Raw genomic sequence first — 24,369 nt, forward strand, 5'->3', positions numbered from 1 at the left:
CAAAAGGTTTGTATTTTATAATACTACAACTTAAATAAATGATGTATTTTTTTCTTACATTTTTCAACTCCATGCTTCTAAAATGACATCATTTTCCCTCATAATATTTTAGGTTTATTCTGGTAAAATTGAGGCTTTTTTCTCTCTAAAATACAACTTTTTCCTCTTAATATTCTGACTTTATTGTCCTAACATTAGAACTTTTTCCGCATTCTAATTTCCCCAAAAATTACTTTATTGGTTGTGTTATGTGTTGACTTTTTTCTTCAATATTTCAACCTTATGCAACTAAAATATTATTCCTCCTCCTAATATTTTTAATTACAACTTTTTCTTGTTAAATTACTGGTTTTGCTTAATATTTTCACTTAATTATTGTAAAATTACTGCTGATTTTTCCTTCCTTGTTAAATTACATTTTCAAAATGTGCCGTGGGCCAATAAAAGAAAAACAGCATGGAGCCGCAAATGGCCCCCGGGCCACACTTTGGACACCCCTGATCTAAACTGAAGCACTTGGCGTATTAGAGTCCCACCTGGGTACCCTCCCACATAGATTGGATCGTTGGTGTCACAGGTGTTGGACCGCACGTTGGGACTCTCTGCTTGGCTCTGCTTGCCGTCGACCACCAGCTCCACTCTGTGACGAGCCTTGTTGGCGACAACCGAGTGCCACTGTCCGTCACAGAAGCCGTCGCCATCGGGTACGTGCTGCGCCGTGATGCGTCCGGCGCCGTTGTCAACGTGGAAAAGCAGCTAGAAGAGACGGAGAAGGATCGTGTGGTTATCTGCTGCATTGCTTTGTTATACGACAGCTTACCTTGCCCTCAACAATCTCTAGCCCCAGTCCATCGTTGCCTTGGTTACTGATGCCCAAAAGGACACCATTAGTTCTGCTGGTTCGGAACTCCAATGCAATGGACACATCCAGACCCACTCTGTAGGTGGACACTGCACAGGAATACAACACATGTGCCACATCAACATGAAACGTGCAAAAGGTCATTTTTAACACACATAAACCCCTAAAAAAGTGTACATTCACAGCCTGGGACCGTCCTAAGACAAACATGATTAACTATTAGTTCAATATTTATTTGGAAAGTTAGATTTTGCTGGTGAACACATGCATGAATGGCCCAGCCAGAACCCAGACCTAAATGCAATTGAAAAGTGTGGGGCTGTGCAGACAAGTCGAAATCACAAAACAATAGTTTCTTATGTGGCTTTCTCCGTCCGCTGCACGAATGTTGCTGCATGGTCGCATCTCACCTGCTTTCAAGAAGCCTGTGCCATCAAAATAAGTTCCCGCCTCAGTCGCAGCAAAGCATCTTCCGACCATGCGGCTCGACGTCGGCGTCGCCATGTTGAGCTTGAAGTCCTCGATGAGCGCCTCGGAACGACCTTAGCCAAACGGACGCGAAAACAGCATAGAATGAAGGAACGCACACACACAAAACTACGAAAAGCCTTAAAGTGTTGACATAAAATCACTCATTCTCACCCGGAGCGGCCGCCTTCGTGCTGACAGGACCACCCACCATCTTCAAGCGACGGACGCACCCATTGATGCTGTAAAGAATCTGGAGGCAGGGAGTTGGACATATTAGAACTGTCCCATAATACACGTTTGGTGGCATATTTATGTTGTGTGTTACCGGTCCGATCCTCTTGGTGGTGTAGTTGTGTGGGAGACCACCCACGTACAGCATTCCCACCACATCTAACAGGTCAGCCTGGAAGATACGCAGGGAATTGAATGTTGGTCCCACACCACTACAAGTTCATACGATGGTGTGAAAAAGTGTTTGCCCCCTTCCTGATTTTGGAATTGTTCTTTTACACTTGAATGTCTCAGATCATCAAACAAGTTGAAATATTAGTCAGTGACAACACAACTGAACACAAAATGCACTTTTTCAATTAAACTGAAATGAAAGATGTCAATTAATCTCACTTAAGTTATGGGGGGCCAACACTTTTTCACACAGGGCCATGTAGGTTTGGGCTTTTTTTCTCCCTTAATAATAAAAAGTTTCATTTAAAAGTAAAAGCAAAATAATAATAAATGATAAGAAACCTTTTTGGGGCTGGTCATCTGTTTACTGTATCGTCCATCCACCACCAGGAGAGCCCTCTGCTTGCTGCGAGTCACTCGGATCTGACAACACATGAATGAATGAAGCTGTTGACGCCCACAATGCCTCCCTCACGGCATCTTTTGCATTTCTTCAAGAATGAAGTCAAAATATTAAAGAGAAAAAGTTGTACACTAACGAGAAAATGTCACAATTTTACGAGAATAATGTACTTTTATGAGGCAAAATAATGTCATTTTAGTAGCATACAGTTGAAATGTTAAAGAAAGAAGTTATTTTTATTCGTCCTATTATGAAAAACCAAACAAAGCCATGAATAAAGTTGTAATGTTTGGAAAATTAGGCTGTGAAGAAAGTTATAATGTTACAAGAATAAAGTCAAAATATTATGGAAATAAAGTCATAATACTACAAGAAGAGAGTTGAAATATTTGGAACATTAAAAAAAAAATACACCAGACATGCAAAACCAGATGTCATTTTACATGAATAAAAAGAAAAAAATAAATAAAGAACACTAAAGTCGCTATTTTATGAGAATAAAACTTACTATTTTATCGTATTTATTTGCATACATTATCAGGAAAAATAACGTCATTTTAGTAAGATACAGATGAAATATTAGAGAAAAAATACATTGTTTTAAAACAAACAAACAAAAAAAAAACCATGTAATTTTTAGAAAACTAGGTTAGGGAAAAAGTTATAATATTATGAGAATAAAGTCAAAATAGTATGGGAATAAAATCATAAAGTCACATATTATGAGGACAAAATTTATAAAGATATATATATATGTATATATATATATATACTGTATATATACACACACAAACAGTAAATATAAATATATGAATATATAAGAAAGTTGAAATATTTGGAAAAAAAAACATTTTTGTAATTTTCCAAATATTAAAACATTTCTAAATTTATGATTATATATAAGAAAATAGAAATATAAAAAACATTTCTAAAAAAAATATATATATATTTTTTGTTTACTTTTCCAACTATTAAAACATTTCCAAATAAAAAAACAGCAAAAATGGAGGAAAAACCAGTTCATATTTAGAACAAGTTTTTTCCAGCTGCAGTATATCACACACGTATTTCTTAAAATATATAGAACTTCTTAGCATGTCTACATGTGCTGGTTTACAAATATCAACGTGGCCATTGCATGCTTTCATTTTTCAGGATGTGGCCGTCAGTGGAAAACGTTTGGACACCCCCACAGCTCATGATACCTCAAATGAAGCTACTGCCATCTGGTGGATTGAATAAAAACTACATCAGGACGTTGCCTCGCGCTACAGCTGTGGACTAGAAGGTATTCATTCAGCGGTGAACTGAATTTAAGCAGTACTTTTTGAATAGTAATACTCCATTAGCAGTTAGAGATGGTAACTATAGCTGAGAAGCTGCCCCACCTTGTGCCAGATGCCATCATTGATGGAGAAGGGAACGCAGCCAGACGTGTTCCCATGACCAAGGTCGTAACCCAAGCACACCTGTCCGTCCTTGATCTGCATGACCAGAAAGACAATTGAAGTGTTGGTCAATATCACAGGGCCATGTGGGGGGGATATCATGATCATGGGTGATGTCTGAGCCTGAGTGCAGCAGATGATACCTGAATGGAAACAAAGTCAGCATGGTTGATTCTGGCCATGTAGAGAACAAGTCCTGACTCTTCTTGGGTTCTCAGTTCAAACTCCAATATCAACCTGAAACATAAAAGAATACCTAGAATGGCACAATCTCCTTGAGGAAGGTCAGGCTAGATTACAAGAAAAAATACTTTTGACCTTGGGAAAAAAAGAATCAATGCAAGTTTGAATAAAAGTGCAGGTCCAGCATTGTTTTTTTCACCTTTTTTTTTTTTTTTTAAAACACCGAGAGCATTTGTCATCATTTACCTTAATCATGTATGAATAATGCATGGATCTTAATGATATACATTAATGTACTTTAAGTGTGCATACATTAAACTTCTGCACTTTCTCTTGCCTTTAATTACCAACCTTTCTCTCACTTTGGCGTCATCAAAAGCAAAGCTCATGTGGCTGTTCTTGCTCAGTCCAAACTGGTAGGACTTCTCCAGAGCCACTGGTGCTACGGCTGAGGGACACGAGTCCTGGAGATTGCACCAAAACATATCAGTTGATAATGTGAACAAGCATGACCTGTTATGTCAATAGCACGCCGACCGTGTCAAGGAAAACCCTGATCTGGATCACCGTCTGGATCCAGGAATTTTTTCAAAGGAGATGGGCCCATTTTCATCATATGTCCATAATAACGCCACAAAAAATGGTTGGAGCACTTGGAAAAAAATACAGGAAAAACTTCCAACGGGTTCTACAAAATATCAGAGACTGATCCAAAAAAATGTAGGATTATTATTTTGGTGTGAATTATGGTGCTTGTCTGAGGTGTGCACTCTCGTCTTATTACTTTTATTTATGAAATACTTATTTATTTATTGTGTCATATTATGTTTGGTTTCATTAGATAAAACAAACACCTCACTCACTCTTCCACATTAGGTATAGAATAAATGTTTTCTCAACTGTGAGAAACCCACACCAACTCCAGTGGGTGATTTTACAAATTGCATTTCAGTATGTGGCCAGAAGATGTCAGTGTTGCAACGGAATTACAAAATATGTTGCTATTCTCTCCTCTTTTTCCCAATAGGAAATAATGGAAATGGGAAAAAAATCTATTCCAGCATTAAACAGTGACTCTGTCATAAAACCTTGATTAACTGCATAAACACAATTTTGCGATTAAGTAACATTCTTAAGGTCATACAAGTGTAAAAATAAGTTAACGGCTGTGCAATGTAATGATATAAAACTGAAATAAAACTACTCCAGTGACAATGAAAGCAGTGACATTAAAGGACTAAAAAGGGATCCTTAACTGTCATGCAAGTGTAAAAAGAAGACAAGCACTGAATAGCTTTGAAACACTATTTTCTTCTTTTCTTATTGATTGTTGAATTATTGTGGCTTTATCCGTATTGAACGGATGCGTGTACGTCACGATAAGCTTCCTGTTGCATGGTTATCATCATATCTCTCCTTTTTGTCTACTCCAAAACGTCCATAGGTGTGAATGGTTGTTTGTCTATACTGTATGTGCCAGGGTGTACCTCTCACCCAAAGTCCGCTGGGATAGGCTCCAGCTCACATGTGACCCTGAACTTAACTTGAACTAACTCCTCAAGTCTCATCCACGCTCCAGTCCACTCTCCCTCCCATCATGACCACCTCATCGTGATCTTGCACCTCCATTCTCTCCTATCCTCCCATCTGCATGCTCTTACGAGACAAAAGTTGGAGACGTTATCTGAGTGTGTGCCCTAATCTCGTCTCGTCTCTTGTTCTCTTTCAAGTGAAGACATTCCCCGCATGGCGACCTTGCTTTGTTACCGCCGACACTCACCTCTTATCATGCTCTGTCTTCATATCCGCTCCTCCTCAACCTCTCCCTTTCTTCTCTGTCCCAACCTCACCCTGCCTTCTATCGAACAAAAGGGAGACGTGGCTCGCTTAGAAGCTTTTTCTCTCTCCTCTCCTCTTCTTGCCTCTGCTACCTCTCCTGCGGCTTTCCATTAAGCCAACAAAAGGCGCGAGCCGCTGTGTTCAGAAAGAGTTCTTTCCCGCTCTTCAATGGCCGGTACCCTCGTCTTCTCCTTCTATCCTGCTTTATTCTCCTCTTTCTCCCTTTCGCTTCCTCTCGTCCCCTCTGTGGCTTTCCATCAGGCTAACAATGGGGAGATGGTCCTCCATTCAGAGCGGCTAGTCTTTGCTTGGAGGTCACACTGATAGAATGTCAAGTCATTAAGTCAGGATTTTGTATAAGTGTGTACGCAGTGTGTGTGTGTTGCCACCTGCTTTTCTCCAGAGAACAGACTTATTATAAGGTTCAAATGAGCAACTCTTACAGCCACTAGGAGTTATTATCTTTAGCCCAAATGTTTTATTACTCCAGAGAGGGCCGCACAAAGCCTTGTTGGTCTTACTACTGTAAGTGGGCACTCATTACATTCCTTAATACTGTTTTAACCTTATTATAGTCTTTGAGTTGGAACCGCGCAAGCAGAGAACATGCGAGATGATTCTATTATGCCTAATTGTCCTCACAGGATTTATATCTATCTATGCTTCTGCCATTTAAAGCGTGTCTCTTCTGGTCTGGCAACAGCCAGTCAAGCACACTCGGACTCCACTTGACCTGCAGCTGCTCAGGTGAAGCTGGTCAATGGCCATTCGCCTGGTTAAAAACCACGCTAACACTGGGCATGCCGAGCAAGCAGTGGTGGAAGTAAGTGTGGGAAACTTAAGTACGTTTCCATCTGTGCATCAAAAAATCCACCTAGAAGAAGTTTGATTGACACGTGCAGAGATATGATACCGTATTATCCCAATATGAGACCACCCTGAATACCACCAGGTCCGTCTTTTTAAAGTGTTTCTAAGATAAAAACACAGACCTAAAAAGACAAAATTAAACCTTTTTTTAAAATCATGTCATCTTCAGGTAGTGGTATAATGCAATAAAAAAGGGCATATTTCTTTCCACTAAACCAGGGGTGCCCAAAGTTACTTTTATTTATTGGCCTACAGCACGTTGAAGAAATAACATTAAACAAAAAAATAGAAAACACAATGCTTTGTCCTTTTATATATATCACTTACTACATTGCGGTTCAAATATTGCTCCCTCACTCCCAGGTTTTCAAAAATTAATTAATTCATAAATGATGTTTCGTGGTGGACTGTGGCCTATTATTCCGTGTGGAAGTGGTAAATCTTTGCCTGCTTATTTTGTCCTTCTTCCTCACTCAGTTTCAAATCCATTCTTACGTTTAGAACAAATAAATTGGAGGCTAACTAGTTAGCTCAGTATATTGCTATGCTCAAAATGGCGGCCGTCTCTTGTGTGACTTCAGAGATCCCAGAGTCTGTGCATAAGCGGTGCGCAATGTGGTGTGCACAATGCTAGCAGTCGTGTTGGGAGTGTCTATGTGTGGCAGAGTCATGTCAGCCTGACATGAATACAGGTGGTGTGAAAGAGGGTTTGTCCCTTCCTGATTTCATACTTTTTTGCATGCTTGTCACACTTAAATGTTTCAGATTATCATCCAAATTTAAATATACGCCAATGACAATACAAGTGAACGCAAATGCAGTTTTGAAATGAAACTTTTTATTATTAAGGGAGAATAAAAATCCAAACCTACAAGGTGTGAAAAAGTGATTCTATCAGTCTGGAAAATGTTATGAAGCCATTTCTAAAGCTTAGGGACTCCAGCGAATCACAGTGATAAATGGAATCATGAATTCTGTTGTCTACCAAAAAATCCTGAAGGAGAATGTCCGGCCATCTGTTGGTGACCTCAAGCTGAAACCAACTTGGGTTCTGCAGCAGGACAATGATCCAAAACACACCAGCAAGTCCACCTCTGAATGGCTGAAGAAAAACAAAATGAAGACTTTGGAGGGACCTAGTTAAAGTCCTGACATGAATCCTATTGAGATGCTGTGGCATGACCTTAAAAAGGCTTCATGCTGACAAACCCTCCAATGTGGCTGAATTACAACAATTCTGCAAAGATGTGCGGGCCAAAATTCCTCCACAGCGTTGTAAGAGACTCATTGCAAGTTATCATAAACGCTTGATTGCTGCTAAGGGTGGCCCAACCAGTTATTAAGTTTAGAGGGAAATCACTTTTTCACACAGGACCATGTAGGTTTGGAGTTTTCTTCTCCCTTAATAATAAAAAGTTTCATTGAAACTTGGTGTTCAGTTGTGTAGTCTGATGGTCTGAAACATTTAAGTGTGACAAACATGCAAAAAAAAGGAAATCAAGAAGGAGTCAAACACTTTTTCACGCCACTGTATAATATTATGTAATATTGTGAGCTTTATTATTCTGTAACAGCAGAGTTTTTTTGGATCTCATGATGTGCACGTGCATCTAATGTTAAAGTCGAATGATCTCGACCTTGACTTTTAGCTTTAATTCTCACACATTTAGTAAGATAAGTGTTTTTTTTGTATGCAGCGTGATGTGAAAAGTGTCCAGGTGTGTGTGAGAAGATATACCGTGTCGGCAGTGGGCAGGGCTGCAGCAGCGGTAGGTGTGGCAGCAGGTACAGCAGGGGGCGTGGCCTCCTATCAGTCATTCGGAAGTGGGAAGGAGGAGATGAATGGTAGCCATGAAGCCAGAATTGGAGAAGCACATCATAGCCACTCCAATCAGCAGCAGCCAAAGCAATGCTGGTTATTGTGCAATGCAGCTCAACCCTGAACTTACTTTAAATGTTGAATTTTCCTCGTAATGCTATAACTTTGAACCAAAGTGGTTAATGGTTAATCACTATTGTGAAGGCGGCTTCAACTGTTCAACACGACCATAAGAGCAGACTGAAGAAAGAATGTAATCTTTTGGGAACTTCAACAAAAGCTGTCCATAGTAATGTGTCGACTGTCTACCCATCCCTTAACATTGTGGCTACATTTCAGTGGTGTCTGGTTTGGCTCCGGCAGGCTCATAAAGCATAGCACTGTCATGCACAGTTAGCTTGCACATCACCGTGACTTCACACTGCACGACAGGTTGCCAGAGATGGAGTTTAGTGGCTCAAGGCTAAAGGGACAATAAAGAACAGTTAATGGGTTGTACAAGTGCGGCGTGATGGAGCGCTAAGCTAACACAGCAAGGCCATGGCTGCATTACATCTCGCTGAAACTGGGGTGTGACTGAGAGGCGAACATGTGTTCACCGTTGCTGTGTGGGATTTTTACATGTGGTGCTACCTGTAACAATATTGGTGGACCAGCCAGGACACATCTTGTGTTTTGTTAGGACTGGAAATAGGGGGATTCCAATAGCAACACATGTTTTGTTCCTTACTTTCACATTAATAACAAACAGCCCCTCGTATATAAAGAGTGTGATTAAGTTTCCACTACTCACAGCAGGAAGTCCAGGGGGTGATGTCACAGGCACAGTCGTTGGTGCAGGGAGTTCTTGTTTAATCACGTCTTCCTTCTCAGCCTCTTCTGGCTGGTAAGGTGGAAGAGGGGGCGGGGCGAGGTTGGGACACTGGCCGATTTCAGCATTGTCAAAAGACACTGCCTGGGAGAAGTCTGAGAGGCTGCGAGAGGGACAAGTCGTGTGATTTAAGATTACTTCAATAAAAGTGCAAGGTGTGGCACAGGTGCCATCTATTGCAGAAATAACATTAAAAAAACCCCAGCAAAAGTGGAAACATTTAGCAAAAAGGTAGAATGTAACTAGAAAAAGCTAAAATGTTGATACTAATAAAAACAGATTTGTCTTTACAGTAAATGTATACATATGAATAATGTACTTACACCCTGGTCACCATTAGTGGCACACTTTCATTTTTTGCTCAGCCTGTGCAATATCTTCAGAAATAAATTAAAATGTACATTGTAACAGTTGCATGTGCGCGGCAGTCACAAGTCTAAAGCAAATAACCCAAAAAATCATTGAACTAATCAGATGAGATGACAATCCTTCGTCAGCGGTGGAAGACACTGGGTTCGCCGGCTGCTCTCTCACTTGGAACTCAAAAACGTGCTACTGGAAGTCCTGCTAGAGCTCCACCAATGTACTCAACCTCACATCCAAAGTCTTCTTAAAGAAGGTGTCTCATCCTCCGATATATATATATATGTATATATATATATATATATATATATATATATATATATATATATATATATATATATATATATATATATATATGTTCTCTTGAAAAAGTAAGTCAAATATGTTTTTGTCTAAATGAAGCTGATTTTATGGTTCCTTTTTTCATATCTTATAACCAATAGTACATTTAAAAAATATATACTTAATCTATGTGATCGGTATCGGCCGATTTCACTCATGGATGATTGGTATCAAAATCGGCAGCATATAACCCTGATCGGAGCATCCCTAGTACGGGTGACATCGCCTCTACTCCATTCATTTTCATTGGAACCTGCGCAATAGGGCGATTATCGCGTGTCACCGTCCAGCCAAGCGACACGTGAAATCCGTTACGGAAACTTGCCCAGACGAGAACCAATCAGCGGGAGTTTCATTGATTGACCAATGAGCGGACAGGATGCTTCCCATGTCAGTTTTCCCGGAGCTATTTGACATTTTCACAAAAGAATGTAGAGATATAAAGCAAAAGGCAAGAGGTCTGGCGCTCTTTAAACTTGTCAATCAGTTACCATTAATAAGGTCTGCTCAAAAAAAGCCTTTTGAATGACAATGTGTCAATGAGAAACTGTTGAAATCTTAACTATTGAACAAACAATTACTCAGATACACCGTATAAGAACCTAAACTCTCTTACATTGTTGTTCTTTGTCCCTTTTTGACACATTGTTGTCCTCGTTGTTATGATCTCTTTTTACTGCATTCTTATTCATTTTTCGGTCTGTTTTTTTTCACCTCAGTTATTTAGTGAAAACATGTGCAGCTCCTGCATATGCAGCTTTGCACGTCCTCACAACACATTTATGCTCCATCAGAAATGCCTTTCACATTCAGATCAACTCTATCTGCAAAATTAATGAATATGTTAATCTGCACAGTATAACACACGCTAAATCTACATGGGTGCTTGATTGCAATACATAAAATACATGAACAAATACCCCGGAGGACTAGTGGGGGACAGAGGAGACGTCACAACGCGAGGAGACGGGTTAATAGGGGTGAAGTGAGGTGAGAGATGGACAATCAGGCACAATGAAAATCATGAATATGTTTATGGTGTCGGACAGCTCTATTACTGCGGCTTGGGTGCAAAGAGACACCGGCTTTATCGTCCTCATCGTGACGAAGGCTGCCCTGCAGGAGTTTGCTGCAGCAGAGGTCGAGGTGAACATCTCAGGTCTAATGAAGTAAAGTGATGCCATCAACTTGGCCTCAACAAACATCAAGGAATGTCAAAAATAAGTGCTGACAATGTGCTTTTGCCTCAGTATTGTGTACTGTATTATACTACTTACACAGTGTTGACCATGAGATTCCATATGCATCCCTGGAATGGGACGTTGGCCCTGTTAGAAGTCTGCTCCACATCAGCAGGAATACCACCCAGGAAAACACGCTGCAAGCTGATTGGCTGGTCATTTGGAAGCGCCGCCTCCCTCTTCGCCTCCTCGTCCACTTGAACTGCAAAAGATCTGATGAAAGGACAAAAGAGAGTGAAAGCAAAAGAAAGTGAAGAGGAAGTCAGGAAAAGGAGAACATTCAAGTCAGCCTCCACTAGGGTTGACAATTGAATTCATTTGAATGTGAATTTTCAAAATGAGAAACTTTCCATGGAATTTGAAGGGATATAGGGATTACAAAAATAACAAATAACACATCATAACATATTTTTTAATCTATTTTTTCAATATGTTTTGTAGCGTTGTAAAAAGGCTTAAAAGAATAAATAAATATATAATATTTAAAGTGTTTTATTAGTTATTAATATCAACACACTCTATTTGTCCCATTTTTTCAGTTTTTTCCAGGGTTTAATTTTATTTCTACAAAATGCTGCCAATAACCATTAAGCCATAAGTCGCAAATGGCCCCTGGGCTGCACACCCCGACTTTAATAGCTCCTTGTCAGGTTTGAGTGCGTGACGTGACGTCAACTCTGTGAGTAACCACAACTCTCGTAGACCATTTAGCTAACTCGCTTCCTTTGTACCTAGTGGATAATGGTACTTAAAGAGAAGAGAGGAGTGTTATTGCAGCTGGATCTCATCGACGTGTTACAACAGTAATTTTTGCAAATGTTGATTGGAAATCGGAGGAGGTATTCATGCAGGTGGGCTGTCCGCCCTATGACGATCTCCGATACAGACAAAAAATAACATAGTACAAGTCTTAACGGTCCACAGCTCAAGGGTTTTTTCGGAGGTGCTACGAGCAGAGACTGAACTCGAAAACTGAAACTGGCAAAATGCAACAAAATGAATATCTGGAGCGAAGCATACAAACTTATTCAAGGGTCAAAATGCACGCCATGTACAAAAAATGCTACATGTTGGCAGGTCTGAAAATGTAATGTGGTATTCCTCGGTGCCACCAATACAAAGTTGGGTGGAAATCGGATTTTGGAGTTTTAGTGTGTGTCTAAATGATTTCTGTGAAAACATGCAACTGGTGGTGGCCACTAATTTTTTCACGGCACTGTATGACCTCACAACCCGCTTCGCACCCTCAATTACTAACCTGCCAGGTAATCTCTCAATGCGCAGCGAGTGTTCTCTGCCGTCACTCAAGATGCCTTGCTCGGGCCGTCTAATGACACGACGCACACTGTGGCTGCCTGTAAACACCAGAACCTCCAGGGAGCCTTTGTTCAGCATCACTGAGAGATAGGGCTGTGGGAGGGGGAGAGAAATAAACCTCATTAAGCCATGAGATCACGCATGCAATACTCTCAGAGACACGGAATAATGATGGAGATGAAATGGAGAAATTTCACAAAGGTATGAAAGAATGACATTGATGTCGACCTCTTAACCACATATTAAAGAGACAATTTGTCTAAGATTGCTGAGTGGAAAGGTCTAAGCAGAGAAGTCGTTAGACCCTACAATCTATTTAATAAAATCATTAAAAAATAGCAGTAGTGTCATATAAAGGATCTTTGAGCAGTGTTTCGCAGTTAACTAGGGTTTTAACAGTATGTCCTCAAACAATGCAATGTGATCCTGTCATATTGAGCAGGGCATTCTCAAATGCTCTCATCCTGGGACCCACGGTCATTAAGTCAAACAAAGCAAACAAATTATTACTTTTTATGGACAATGTCCATTTGTTAAGGCATTTTATTAAGGAAATGATGAGGAAAATGATAACGGCATTGCATACAAAATTAAAGCTGCAGTAAATAATACCACAAAATCTGATATTTCACTTATAATAGTGTAATGAGTATAAACTAAGAAGGAAGATGACGAAAATATTGCTTTTACTTGCTGATGTAGAGGATCTTTGACTGGTGTTTTTGCAGTAGGACATTAAAGCCTACGGTAGTGTCCTGTGAAGTATAATTTATTAACTGCTAAACATACTGAATCAGTACAGTGGAAACCGCTTATCTCAACTTAATTACTTTCACATTTACAAGAGAGTTTGGTCAGAGACATAAGGAGAAGGGGAGATTATTTTTGAACCTGTGGCGGTTTGTTGACATGATTTTCCTCCATTTGTGGATATTGATTTCACGGGATATTGTACCAAAAGGGAGTATTGCATATGGTTCTGAGCTGTGATTCAGGAACTGGGCAATAGAGGGCAGTGGCGTTTGCCTGCGAGTTAGAGCCAGCCCAAAGGAGAAGAAGAGTTCCCAAGCCGCGTTGCCCACATTTAAGTGTGGAGTGCATCTTGCCGTAAGGTACACAGTACACAGTTTGTAGATGCCTCATCATCATTCCGCCAGCATTACAACATTTTATACTCTGTAGTATAGTATGTAGTATCAAAAATCTGCAAAAATAAATGACTGGGTGCAGAATCCAGGTTAATACTGTATGCTTTTATTTTACAGCTTATTTTGCACTGAACAGGAAGTCACTGTGTGCACCTGACAGTAGTTATGTTGTGGCTTAGCAACAATGAGGAAGATGACAATATCACAACAAATTGAAAAATATACAGAACAATTTTCATTGTAATGATCTAAAATTTGATGTTGAGAAAAGCGGTTGACCGTGTACGTCAACACTGACTTACCACAGACGGATTAGTGACATAAGCAGGACTGACTTACAGAGTTACACTGTATAACTTTTGTATAATGCTTGTGTTTTAGTAGACTATGCTACAATATTTTGGGACCTTTGCAGAGGAGAGTCACTTTACTATCGTTATTTTTTCAGTACGTTTGTCGATAATTCGCCAAGCTGTGTACACCAGCATTTCTTCTAGGTGGTCTTAGTTCAGTTGAGTTCTGAGTTGGATTACCGTGTCAACAAATTGAGGGAAATCTCAGTTGTCATGTTCCATCTAAATAGCCCGGGCTTGCATGCCAATGTGTACAACATTGATTGACTGCAAACGCTTGTGGACAAAATCAGCAGATCAAGAAGCAACACAGCAGGTAGAAGAGTGTGAGGTATGAGGGTTGAAGAGCAGATAGAAGAGGCAAAGGGGAGAGTGGATACGAGTGTGGGTATATAAAAGAGAAATTGGGGAGGCAGCAGAGGAGTGGAGAGCACGGAGGAAAGGATAACAAGAGATGAGAGGAACACTGAGGAGAGGATAATAGGGGGACGAGATGAGAGGGCAGGGAGCAGAACAGCAAGAGAGAGAGATGAAGAGAGAAAGGTGGTGAAGAGCAGCGGTGCAAGGTCAGGCTCATTTGAATTTTAATTCACTGTGTGCCAGAGGGCGAAGTGGGAGACAATTTACCACTTGAAAATGGAATTTCAATTTGAGGTCGGGGGACAAATTGAACCGAGATGTAGCTACAACATGCCTTTCGCTGTGCTGCCTGGCACACGCACACACACACGCAAGTGGAGCAAAGACACATGTCACACAATCTGAAAGAAGACCCACACTTTACCACACATGAACATACATTTTCACTGTGTGGAGGACACACGGACACACACAAGCATCAAGTCAAACACTGACATGCTTGATGAAACCTGAACACTAAAAAATACTGTGACCTGAGTGAAGTTGGCCCCCCACCCCGCTCAAAACTGAGTCTCATTTTTTAGTGCTACGTTTGTGCTGTTTTGTGCAATTCAAATGAACGTTACTATGAACTATTCCCTGTCAATATGTTAACATGACTGGATGGTTTTCACTCTGTCAACTTGTGCATGTCGGCCGTATTAATAGAGAGTTCTACTGTATAATGGCTACCAGTGGAGCTTTTGCTCTAGCGTTCCCCCTAGAGTTGTGGAGTACAATCTATTTTATAGTAGATCAGTTATGCAAATGCACACCAGTCGTACGTGAAGTGCTGGTGGAAAAATAAAGTACAATTACTGCACACTTCAATGAAGATGAGTGAATTAAATAGATGGAGCTTGTTTGGAGGTATGTCTTCTACATGCATGACAGATCACGACTAACTTTGACTATCAAGGTCCATAGATATAAGACATTCTCTCATTTTATACCTGCTCCTGTTTTTTTTTAGCTTCACCTCATACTTTCTAAATGTATTTCCACCTTCTTTGTTGTTTTTTCTGTCACTATCTTTGGCTACCTTCCAGTATTTATGTTGTCTCCTTGCTATGCAATTGTTCTCTTGCGTTATTTGTCCTCTTTCATTGCGCCCTTCCATCCTCACTTTCACCTCTAAATCCCTTCCATCTTTTGTTTTTTGTTCTTTTTTTCCACATGCCGCCACCGCTCTGTCCCGCTCTTACACATCCATTAGTCAGGGCCAAGTTGAGCTGATGGTGTTCTTAACCTCGCTTAACCTCTCCACACACACATATACACCCACTTGCACACAAATTGCAAACGCACACACCATGCCTTCCAGTGTTGTTAGTAAAAATAGATTTATGCCCCCAACAACCAGTAATGATGGATAAACCAGAGGTAACCCTTTGTCCTTACACACACTTTGCATTCACGTCAGCTAAAACACACGTGCACCCACACCCACATTATGCTAAAACAGGCATACACACATGTTCACAATGACATTCCTACTCCGCTTATTGGTACTATCAGACTGTTGCACAAACAAAACAGGTATTAAACTATAATGTGATATTTTAACAGAAGACAATTTGGTGTGTCTTGTTGACCGAAACACCCCCAGACTCCCCTGAGAGATGCCAAAGTATCCTAATTAGCGCCACATGCAATGTAAAGTTGACCTATAAAGGTCATTATTCAGGTCTCAGAATGTTGAAATTCCTGGAATCTGCAATGATTGTTTCCCAAACCGTTTGCCATTACATTATTCATAACCTGTATTTGAATACAGTAGTGATACATGTGTGCGTGTTTGCGCGTAATGAGCACTGTCAACAACCAACTGAAATCTCATTAGGATGCAACTATGGTAAAGTCACACACTTAGCGTAATAGGTGCTGGGTGTGTGTGTGTGTGTGTATGTGTGCATGTGCATGTTGATTGGTATCCATGTCCATCTTGTGTTTCAGAAAAAAATGCAACAAAAGCAAATCTCATTAAAATGCACTTATGAAAAGCGTAAGCAAAGTGTGTGTGTGTGTTTTATGAACTCACCTCTCCTGATTGTCTGCGCTTCCTCTGAGAGATGACATTTTTGTCACGGACCTGTGGTGGACAGGATTACACAGTTTGTAATAACTTCTTCATATCATGAAGATATCATGTCAATGAAATTGGTAGGGGTGTGTGATCCCGGCTTGTTATTGAGGTAGAACAGACAACTCGAGTTTAAATAAAAACGTATTTCCAACAGATTTCCAACAAGGCTGTGGAAAAACCTGTCAATAAATATTAAGAAGACAAATGATTAGTCTGTCCACTTTCATCTGTTTAATGAATTATATATTGCTATTAACAATCACATCTAATACTCATTTTGCATGTTCGTCCTCTAAAAAAAACAAGCATCGTCTATTCATATCTATTCTTTGCTCTTCTGTTAATTCAGACATGGTGTCCAGTTCTGATAAAACTGCTGCTCAGGCAACATTTATGCTAACTTCTTCAGGAGAAAAAGTTTTAGTTCCTTTCCCCATATTTTACTGACCCAGTAGAGTCTGAATAAAATAGTAGAACGCTCACCTGCTGGTTGATGGGCGGAGCCCCGCCCACTGCTAACAGCAAGGTACCGGTGTCTACCAAAGTGCTGAATGACAGGCTGATCTCAGTGCTGACAGCCAGCGACAGCCCATCAAGCTCCACGTATCCCGGCTTGGAGAAACTGACTGTGTACAGGTTCTATCAGACAAAAAGCAATGTCATACACATGAGGAAAATATCCATACTTTTAAATGCCACAAAGCTGACTAGACAACCTTGGACAAACAACTGAGGGGAATGTAATAACCCCCCCAAGTGTAACTACACACAACCCCGGGCTTTTCAACTCCTTTGTACACAGACAAAGGCTGCTTGAGTGTACACATAAATTCCATTAGTGGATAGAAACCCCGATGAATGCCTTGAATGACTTTGAAAAACTCCATTGTGGAGTCGGTATTTGTGCATCTTATAAGTAAAACATGCATGAAGGACATCTCTGTATTAGAAATTTTGCAAGTCAATGTCTTATTGTACTTTGAAAGCGCGGTGAGAAAGGTATAAAAAGCTGGTGCTTAGACTGTAGTTTGTACAAGCACTGCACACAACTCTGGACCCCACTCCAGTGCGTGATCTAGGGTTGCCATAAAATCACATAAAATTAATTTTTCTTGCATTTTCTACTTCATAAACATATCAAACCTATTAAAGAGACAGTGCTGTAAATACAGTATGTACACAATATTAGTGCAAGCACACCTTTGTAATGTAGTGTGGGTTTAAATACACTGTATTGTACAGAAATAAAGGTCTTACCTCTACATTACACCCTTTAGTAACCCCAGTATAATCTGAGCTACTAAGGAGATTATATGGAGTTCGGGATACTTCAATCTCCCGAAGGCAGCCAACGTATCGCTTCAGCATAACCTCCGGCCTATAAAGACATTAGAATCATTTGCAGTGAATACATCAGAGTTTGCAATCTCTTAAGATTAAGCGTAATGTAATTGGATCATTTCTTAAATATTACAGCCTTGAAGATTTTGTGTATAATCAGTAGGGGTGTTACGAAACACTCAGGTCACGCGACGATACGATAGACGACATTGGGTTCACAAGAACGAGGCAAGACGATATTATAACATTACTTTTAAGAAAACTACAATGACAAAATATAGGACTGGACAACAAGACTTTTTTCTTTAACTGAGACACAAAACCATGCAGGTACATTTTTAAATCTTTTATAACTTTGCATAGTATGACCTAAGCATGATGCTTTTTTTCCCCACAAACAAAAAATTATAACAATTAAAATAATGACAGCAGTTGTAGCTTCTACTACTAATGACTTATGTTGATGTGTAGTTATCAGTGGCGGGCAGTGCATTTGGTACCTGGGTCTTCAGTGATGGCTTGACCAGCCAGAATTTTTCTTGACATTGTGAGGGCCAGTATTGTTAAAAAAAATGATAAAATGATAATATGTTGCCATTTACCATGAATAGGATTAAAACCACAGTCCCCTGTGCCAAGTGCTATATTTAGAAAAATGAAAAATAAACATTATACATATATTTAAAGACAAATAGTTGTGTTTTTATTAGTTATTAGTATCAACATCTTAGCTTTTTCTAATTACATTATGCCTTTTTGCTCTTCCACTTATTTTATTTCTGCAATGAGCCACATTCCATAGATGGCCCCTGGGCCACACTTTGGACACACTTGTGTGTTTCGGCAGGAAAGTGACGTGTTGCCAGACAACGGAGGAGTGTGTCCAAGTTCTGCTTTCTTGGCTCTGTCGCTGGTCAGGGGTTGGGTTGCATTGTGGAGGGGTTTGTACAGCTGTCATTACAATATAATGTATATTTACCCTGTATATGATGCTATATAAATACATATTATGAAGTGTGGATTGGTGGGTTTGCTTCTAGCACTTTAATCTGGTGTAAAAGCATCAGGGCCAGGTTCTTAGATTCTCTTAGCAGTAGCTGTACAGTACTTTTTGGTTTAGATCGATAAGATGTTAACTGTTATTAGGAAGCTTGCTGCTACCAATATCAATAAGGTTATTCCATACGGCGTTGCAAGGCGATACTTCTGCACTATCCGAGGTGGAGCTCCACTCCTGCTCGCCGGCGCAGCGGATACTTCACCTTTGCTGACCGCTTGCATTTAATTAACTTACACCGGTGATTGGTGATTGATCAGAACCGCTCGGTGATTAATGGAGCAGACAAGTTCGAACATCTATGTGTTTTGAGCTGCTAAATCTTAACTGACTTAGATCAAATGTAGAATTAGTACAGCTTCTGCTTGGACAGCAACATGGCGGCAGCTGTTCAACTTCATGGAAAGAACAGCCACATACTTGCTGAAGCTGACGCTGGCAACACTGAGGTGGGTTGGATTTCAGGGTTTATAGTGTGTGTAAAGCACTTAATATGCTGTTCCAATCCTGCCTCGTGCACTGCCAATGCCACATTACGTGTATTATCATTCACGGTAGTGATGCCATAGTTTACAGTCCGATTGGCTTCTGGCTGCCCTGTTCTAGAGAGACACTTTTTCTCAAAATGAGAAATATCGTCATGTTTTAATCTTGTGAGCGCTCGTGACACCCCTAATTAGTAGTGTCTTTATAACAGCCTGAGCATTATGTGAATATGCTATTTGTCCTTGTTATTACAATTTATCATTAATTACATCTGTAAATGCATTTGCTTTTTTTAGCACTGCACAAATTGGCGTTTTGCTACCCCACTGGGAACTGGTAACCATTGTTAGATTCCCATCCAAATACAATTTGAATGCAATTCCAACAACAATACAAAAAGTCACCAATGTCAGAAATGCCACATTGTTGGTGCTGGAAGGACAAATGACACATCCAGATGTATAAAGGGCAGAAGGTGATTTTCAGCCGCCTCGTGAAAGAGCAGCAGCCATTAGGGGCCAACACACACATACTGTGCACACAATCACGCGCACACACACGCACATTGTGGGCTAAATGGTGCTCCAGCATCAGTGTGACTAGCCTCATGCAGGGAACGATTTGCAGTTTTTGTATAGTTGAATTTGTATTTTCATTTACCTGGATTTCATGCTGTTAAAACAAAACATGACATTATCACATTAGCACAAATCTTTCATCATTAAATAACTTCAAATTTGCTCTTAACTTAATCCTTTGACAGGTGAATTTGATTGGGAAGCGGCTTGATAAGCCATAAAAAGCCTGTGTTGTTATTATCTATACAATTAACAACTGTAATAATATAATATGTTGTCATTAAAGTTAAGACATGCTCTATTAACGTATTTATATATTGTATGAATGTTAATTTGTTCACCCTGGAACTAATAATATATATTTTCATGATTTCCTGAACGGCTGGTGCTAAATCAGGTCTCAGCCATCTTAACTTGTTACCTGTAGTTTCCAATGGTCGGCAGACCTCCAAAGTAAATGCTCTGGTTCTCCTTGAGGTTCAGACCTGTGGCTGTACCCTGAGATGTGGCCACTATCTTCTCCTCGGCACTGGTGTCAATGTCCACAATGGTCACTGTGGCTGTACAAACAGTGCACAAGACATGAACAAAAATGGACCAGAACCCAAAGATAATCCAGAGGAATATTTCAACTTTATTAGAGTATTAGAATAATAATTGTACATCTCTTACTGCTGTTGTGCTTACCTTGCTTCTTGTTGCGAGACATGGTGAGAGATTTCCAGCGACCATCATTTTGGCGGTTAGCTGATATGGCGCTGCCGACACCAGACCCAAGGTCAAAGTTCACCTTCACCATGCCCCCATGTAACTCCAAAGACATGAAGTCCTTCTATATAGGGGTAAAAAAAACAATGTAAGCAGTCATTGTTGTAGAACCCTTATCTAGACTCTTAGCTTCCATACCATGTCTTCAGTTGCCAGATACATAAGCAGTGCTTCGGAGGAGAATGTTCGGAACTTGAACGTAACGCTGGAAACATTCGGGTTCCATCTTGTGGGCCGTCCCACAGCGGCATAGCCTTCTCCGTCCAGCTGGACAGTCCCTTCACCATATGATGTCTGGGGGCTAACAAACACACAATGAACACAATGAAACAATGAAGTCCAACTTCATATCACTGTGAGAATTAGGTAAGGATAGCCTTAAATTGCGTTGTTACTTTGTCTTAGAGCAATGGTGATATTACTGCGTTTCACTACGAGGCATCAACGAGTGCAAGGAATCAAAGCCCTAACTGGTTTGTGCTGCAAATCTTGGTGTGGAAGTGTTCATTTTGACATACAAAACATCATAAATACTGCAAAAGGTCTGTTAGCTAAAATTTTTGTAGATTTTCTTCAATGGTTAATTGTGTTTCTGCCAATGAACCGCAGCTCCCCAAGTGCCGGCAGCACTCATGCGCCCCTCCACCATGAGACCATGACACTACCACCACCATGCTTGACTTTAGACACAGTTATCACTTGTGTAGCTATTATATATATAAAGTAACTAATATCAATATATAAAGTATGTCCAAGTTTCACTTCTATAGTAGAATAGTAGTATAGTAGAGTGGTGTACTCACTTTTGTGAGATACTGTTAGTTGCACAATAATAGATTTAATTTACTTCTTACCTGACAACACATCCTTTACAGTCTCCCTGTCTCTCTCTGTAGTTCCAAAGTCCAACAGGTTTACCATCCAGGAAGGTCTCCCCCATGCAGCCTGTGAACGTTGTTGTCCTAACAGCATCCGCTTTCTAAAAGATAAGACACAGGACAATAATAATGATGAAAAAAATAGCACTTCATGTTGCTTTAAAGACATAACAAGGGAAAGTTACCTTGACTGTGCCGAGTATTCCACCAACAAACAGGTAGGCATTCTGGTCCACATCCAGAATGCTATACGTCGTGGGGGAGTTGGCGCTGCTCGGGATCGGCACCATGCCGGCCATTGGGCCTTCCAGAGGGTATACTAATATGGTACCATTCAATCCGTTACTGGAGACACCGAAGAAGACAGACAGAAATTAGGAAGTAATTTTATTTGCCAGTGCGCATTTCCTGGAGGACATTTATGAGCGAGCTTGTTCTGTCACATGAAATCAGCTTTTATGAACTGGCAGCATAAAAAGATGAATGAGACAAAGCGATTGCGGAGACAGGTTTCCAGCAGGCGGGACCTCTGAGATGTACAGTGAAATTGATCTGCCAACTTGAATTTGTTGTTTCATCGTGCGGGGAAACAGTTGGGAAATCTCCCCAATGGAAAGTCAAGGCCCGCATGCACAACTATCTCCGTCTTAGGCGAGAGAAACCACTTGTGCTGATGACACTGTAGGTGATGCAATAGCCACAGGTTGACAAGGTTGCATAGACTTGATTTCCCAAGTGAAACTATGTGATTTTCCCATTTCCATGAAAGAAATAATGTTCTGTGGTTGCCTTCTATTGGGTTTTTTTGTTATTTCTGAATGTTGTTGAGTGCGTGTCACCGGGTCAAGATGACACCACTCATCATGTTCCCGCAAGAATTAAGTAGAAAATAGTGATGAAAGTTCAGCTCAATTTTGGGTTAAACTGGACTTTTTTCAAGTCACATGAATAGTACTGCAAACAGAACTCTGAAACATGGAAAGTCGTGATGATAAATACTGAAAACATTCTATATTTTCACATGAAAACACCGGATTATGCACTGAATTATTGTAAGTAGTGAAAGCTTTACCTAGTGACCAAAAAACTGTACAGTCTAGTGGTGAATAAAGTGATATTTCGTTAATTTGGACATTTTAAAATGAGATTGCTGACATGTTTTTCTGATTACTGCCTTGTGTTTCTCCATCTGATTCACTTTTACAAAGTAGAGTTTATAAGGCAATCTATCTAATTTATATCTCTTAACCTGTGTTTTGTTTTTTTTTATCTAAAGGCTGCAAGCATTTTCACATTTGCTGTGATATGAACTGTATCTCTCCATGGATACAGTTTGTGTGTTTACACAAATAGAAACCTATAATATATACTTTTTTCGGTATGAAATAGATAATGGGGTCATTTGTATTGTTAGTGGTTTCAAAACGAAAGAGTATGATAGAGCACGTGCAAGTGACATCGTAAACACACTAAACAAAGTACACGGAGTTGACCTGTCCTACCGAGAAGCCTCGATTCTGTGCCAGTTCCCATCATGGATGGTTAGATGGGGATATTCCACCCTTCCAACACCTGAACCCACGTCCCAAAGGAAATACACTTTGCCCTTGCGCATCTCTATGGCCAAGAAATCAACCTGAGAAAGTAGACAAGCAGAATGTCACTTAACAAAAGCAGAAAAAAACATAATTTCATTTTGGTTTTAACTTATTCTAAACGATGAATTACCATATTATTAGTAGGACTCCGAAGTCAACACCCCTTTGCATGTTCTTTTTACGGTTGTGTTGTTTGTTTATCATTCTGACTTTTAAAAAATTTAAGTAAAGTAGTAAGGTGGGAATATTTTTGGAGCTTTTTTGAGTTAATAATAATTTTGCACACCAATAGTTGCTTAATAATTGTACACACAGAGATATTCTCAACAAAAGCCAAACCTTACTTTCACTTCCTTAAATATTCAAGTTTGAGGTTTATTAACATTTTGGATTGACAAAGAGCCCTGTTATTGTTAAATAATAAAACTAACAATGCCCAATAATTGTGCACAAAGTGTATAAATATCTCCTTATCTGTCAGTTACTCACAAACCTTACTCTGTTTTACTTTAGATTAAAAATAATACAATTAAACACAATTGTTTACAGCAAATCTCAATGTAATAAAAAAATATTTAAATGCAGGGCCAGTGAAGGAGCAATTTTAGAACCTTAACTCCTGTGCGTCTTTAAGCCGATTTTCTCAGTCTTGTGTTTTGATTAATATCATTATTATTATGTATGAGGTGCAAAAAAAAATAATGAGAGGCTTTGGCGCATATGCTCTCATCTAGATGCCGCTGAAGAACACACTTACACTAAGCATTATTATTATTCATATAGCATTATGCACACTTAGAGGTTATTAGGGAGTCAAATTTGAAGACGCAGACACTCACACACGTCGTCTTATCTTTGTTGTCTCCCCGGAGGAATGGCGATTATTCATTAGCACAGATCACAGGGCCGTGTCGTCGTTATTCAGCCAGCCTTACACACTATTAGTGAAATGTTAGAGGTGCATGTGACTACACGAGCACACGCAGCTATTCATACAGAATGTTTCACTAATGCAGAATTTTTGTGACACACACACATTCACATAAGCATTAGTGATCACGACTTCCCAGTCAAATGCAGCAAAGCTGTGATTTCTCAGGGGAAATCAACCTAAAAGCAGATAGCAACCAAAAGCTGTTAATTGTCAAGGCTTGTTTGGACTCACAAACATACTGTAAGCATGCCAACACTTATAAACACACTTTGGGATCATCAGTAGTTCGCTCAGGGGTGGTTTCTCTTC

The 24,369-nt window shown here is 39.9% G+C and overlaps 1 protein-coding gene across 5 annotated transcripts in view; it reads right to left on the reverse strand.

The window, feature by feature from the left end:
- The window catches only part of lama2 (laminin, alpha 2), a 202,011-nt gene that overhangs the window by 1,180 nt on the left and 176,462 nt on the right, over positions 1–24,369 (reverse strand). For 4 of the 5 annotated variants that reach the window (XM_054760840.1, XM_054760839.1, XM_054760836.1 and 1 more), the window contains 22 exons: positions 23,031–23,164; positions 21,714–21,873; positions 21,505–21,629; positions 20,789–20,951; positions 20,570–20,714; positions 20,304–20,442; positions 17,678–17,798; positions 16,904–17,059; positions 16,376–16,426; positions 12,376–12,527; positions 11,154–11,330; positions 9,094–9,274; positions 8,220–8,288; positions 4,124–4,236; positions 3,733–3,826; positions 3,530–3,625; positions 2,081–2,161; positions 1,659–1,736; positions 1,505–1,583; positions 1,273–1,404; positions 821–951; positions 537–756 (listed from right to left, as the gene is read on the reverse strand). In XM_054760840.1, the coding sequence (XP_054616815.1) occupies positions 537–756; positions 821–951; positions 1,273–1,404; positions 1,505–1,583; positions 1,659–1,736; positions 2,081–2,161; positions 3,530–3,625; positions 3,733–3,826; positions 4,124–4,236; positions 8,220–8,288; positions 9,094–9,274; positions 11,154–11,330; positions 12,376–12,527; positions 16,376–16,426; positions 16,904–17,059; positions 17,678–17,798; positions 20,304–20,442; positions 20,570–20,714; positions 20,789–20,951; positions 21,505–21,629; positions 21,714–21,873; positions 23,031–23,164 (2,797 nt within the window). The remainder of the gene's footprint in view (positions 1–536; positions 757–820; positions 952–1,272; positions 1,405–1,504; positions 1,584–1,658; positions 1,737–2,080; positions 2,162–3,529; positions 3,626–3,732; positions 3,827–4,123; positions 4,237–8,219; positions 8,289–9,093; positions 9,275–11,153; positions 11,331–12,375; positions 12,528–16,375; positions 16,427–16,903; positions 17,060–17,677; positions 17,799–20,303; positions 20,443–20,569; positions 20,715–20,788; positions 20,952–21,504; positions 21,630–21,713; positions 21,874–23,030; positions 23,165–24,369) is intronic. The other variant, XM_054760838.1, reaches the window with a different exon arrangement.

The sequence above is a fragment of the Dunckerocampus dactyliophorus genome, chromosome 19 (assembly GCF_027744805.1).
Source record: "Dunckerocampus dactyliophorus isolate RoL2022-P2 chromosome 19, RoL_Ddac_1.1, whole genome shotgun sequence".
NCBI lineage: Eukaryota > Metazoa > Chordata > Actinopteri > Syngnathiformes > Syngnathidae > Dunckerocampus > Dunckerocampus dactyliophorus.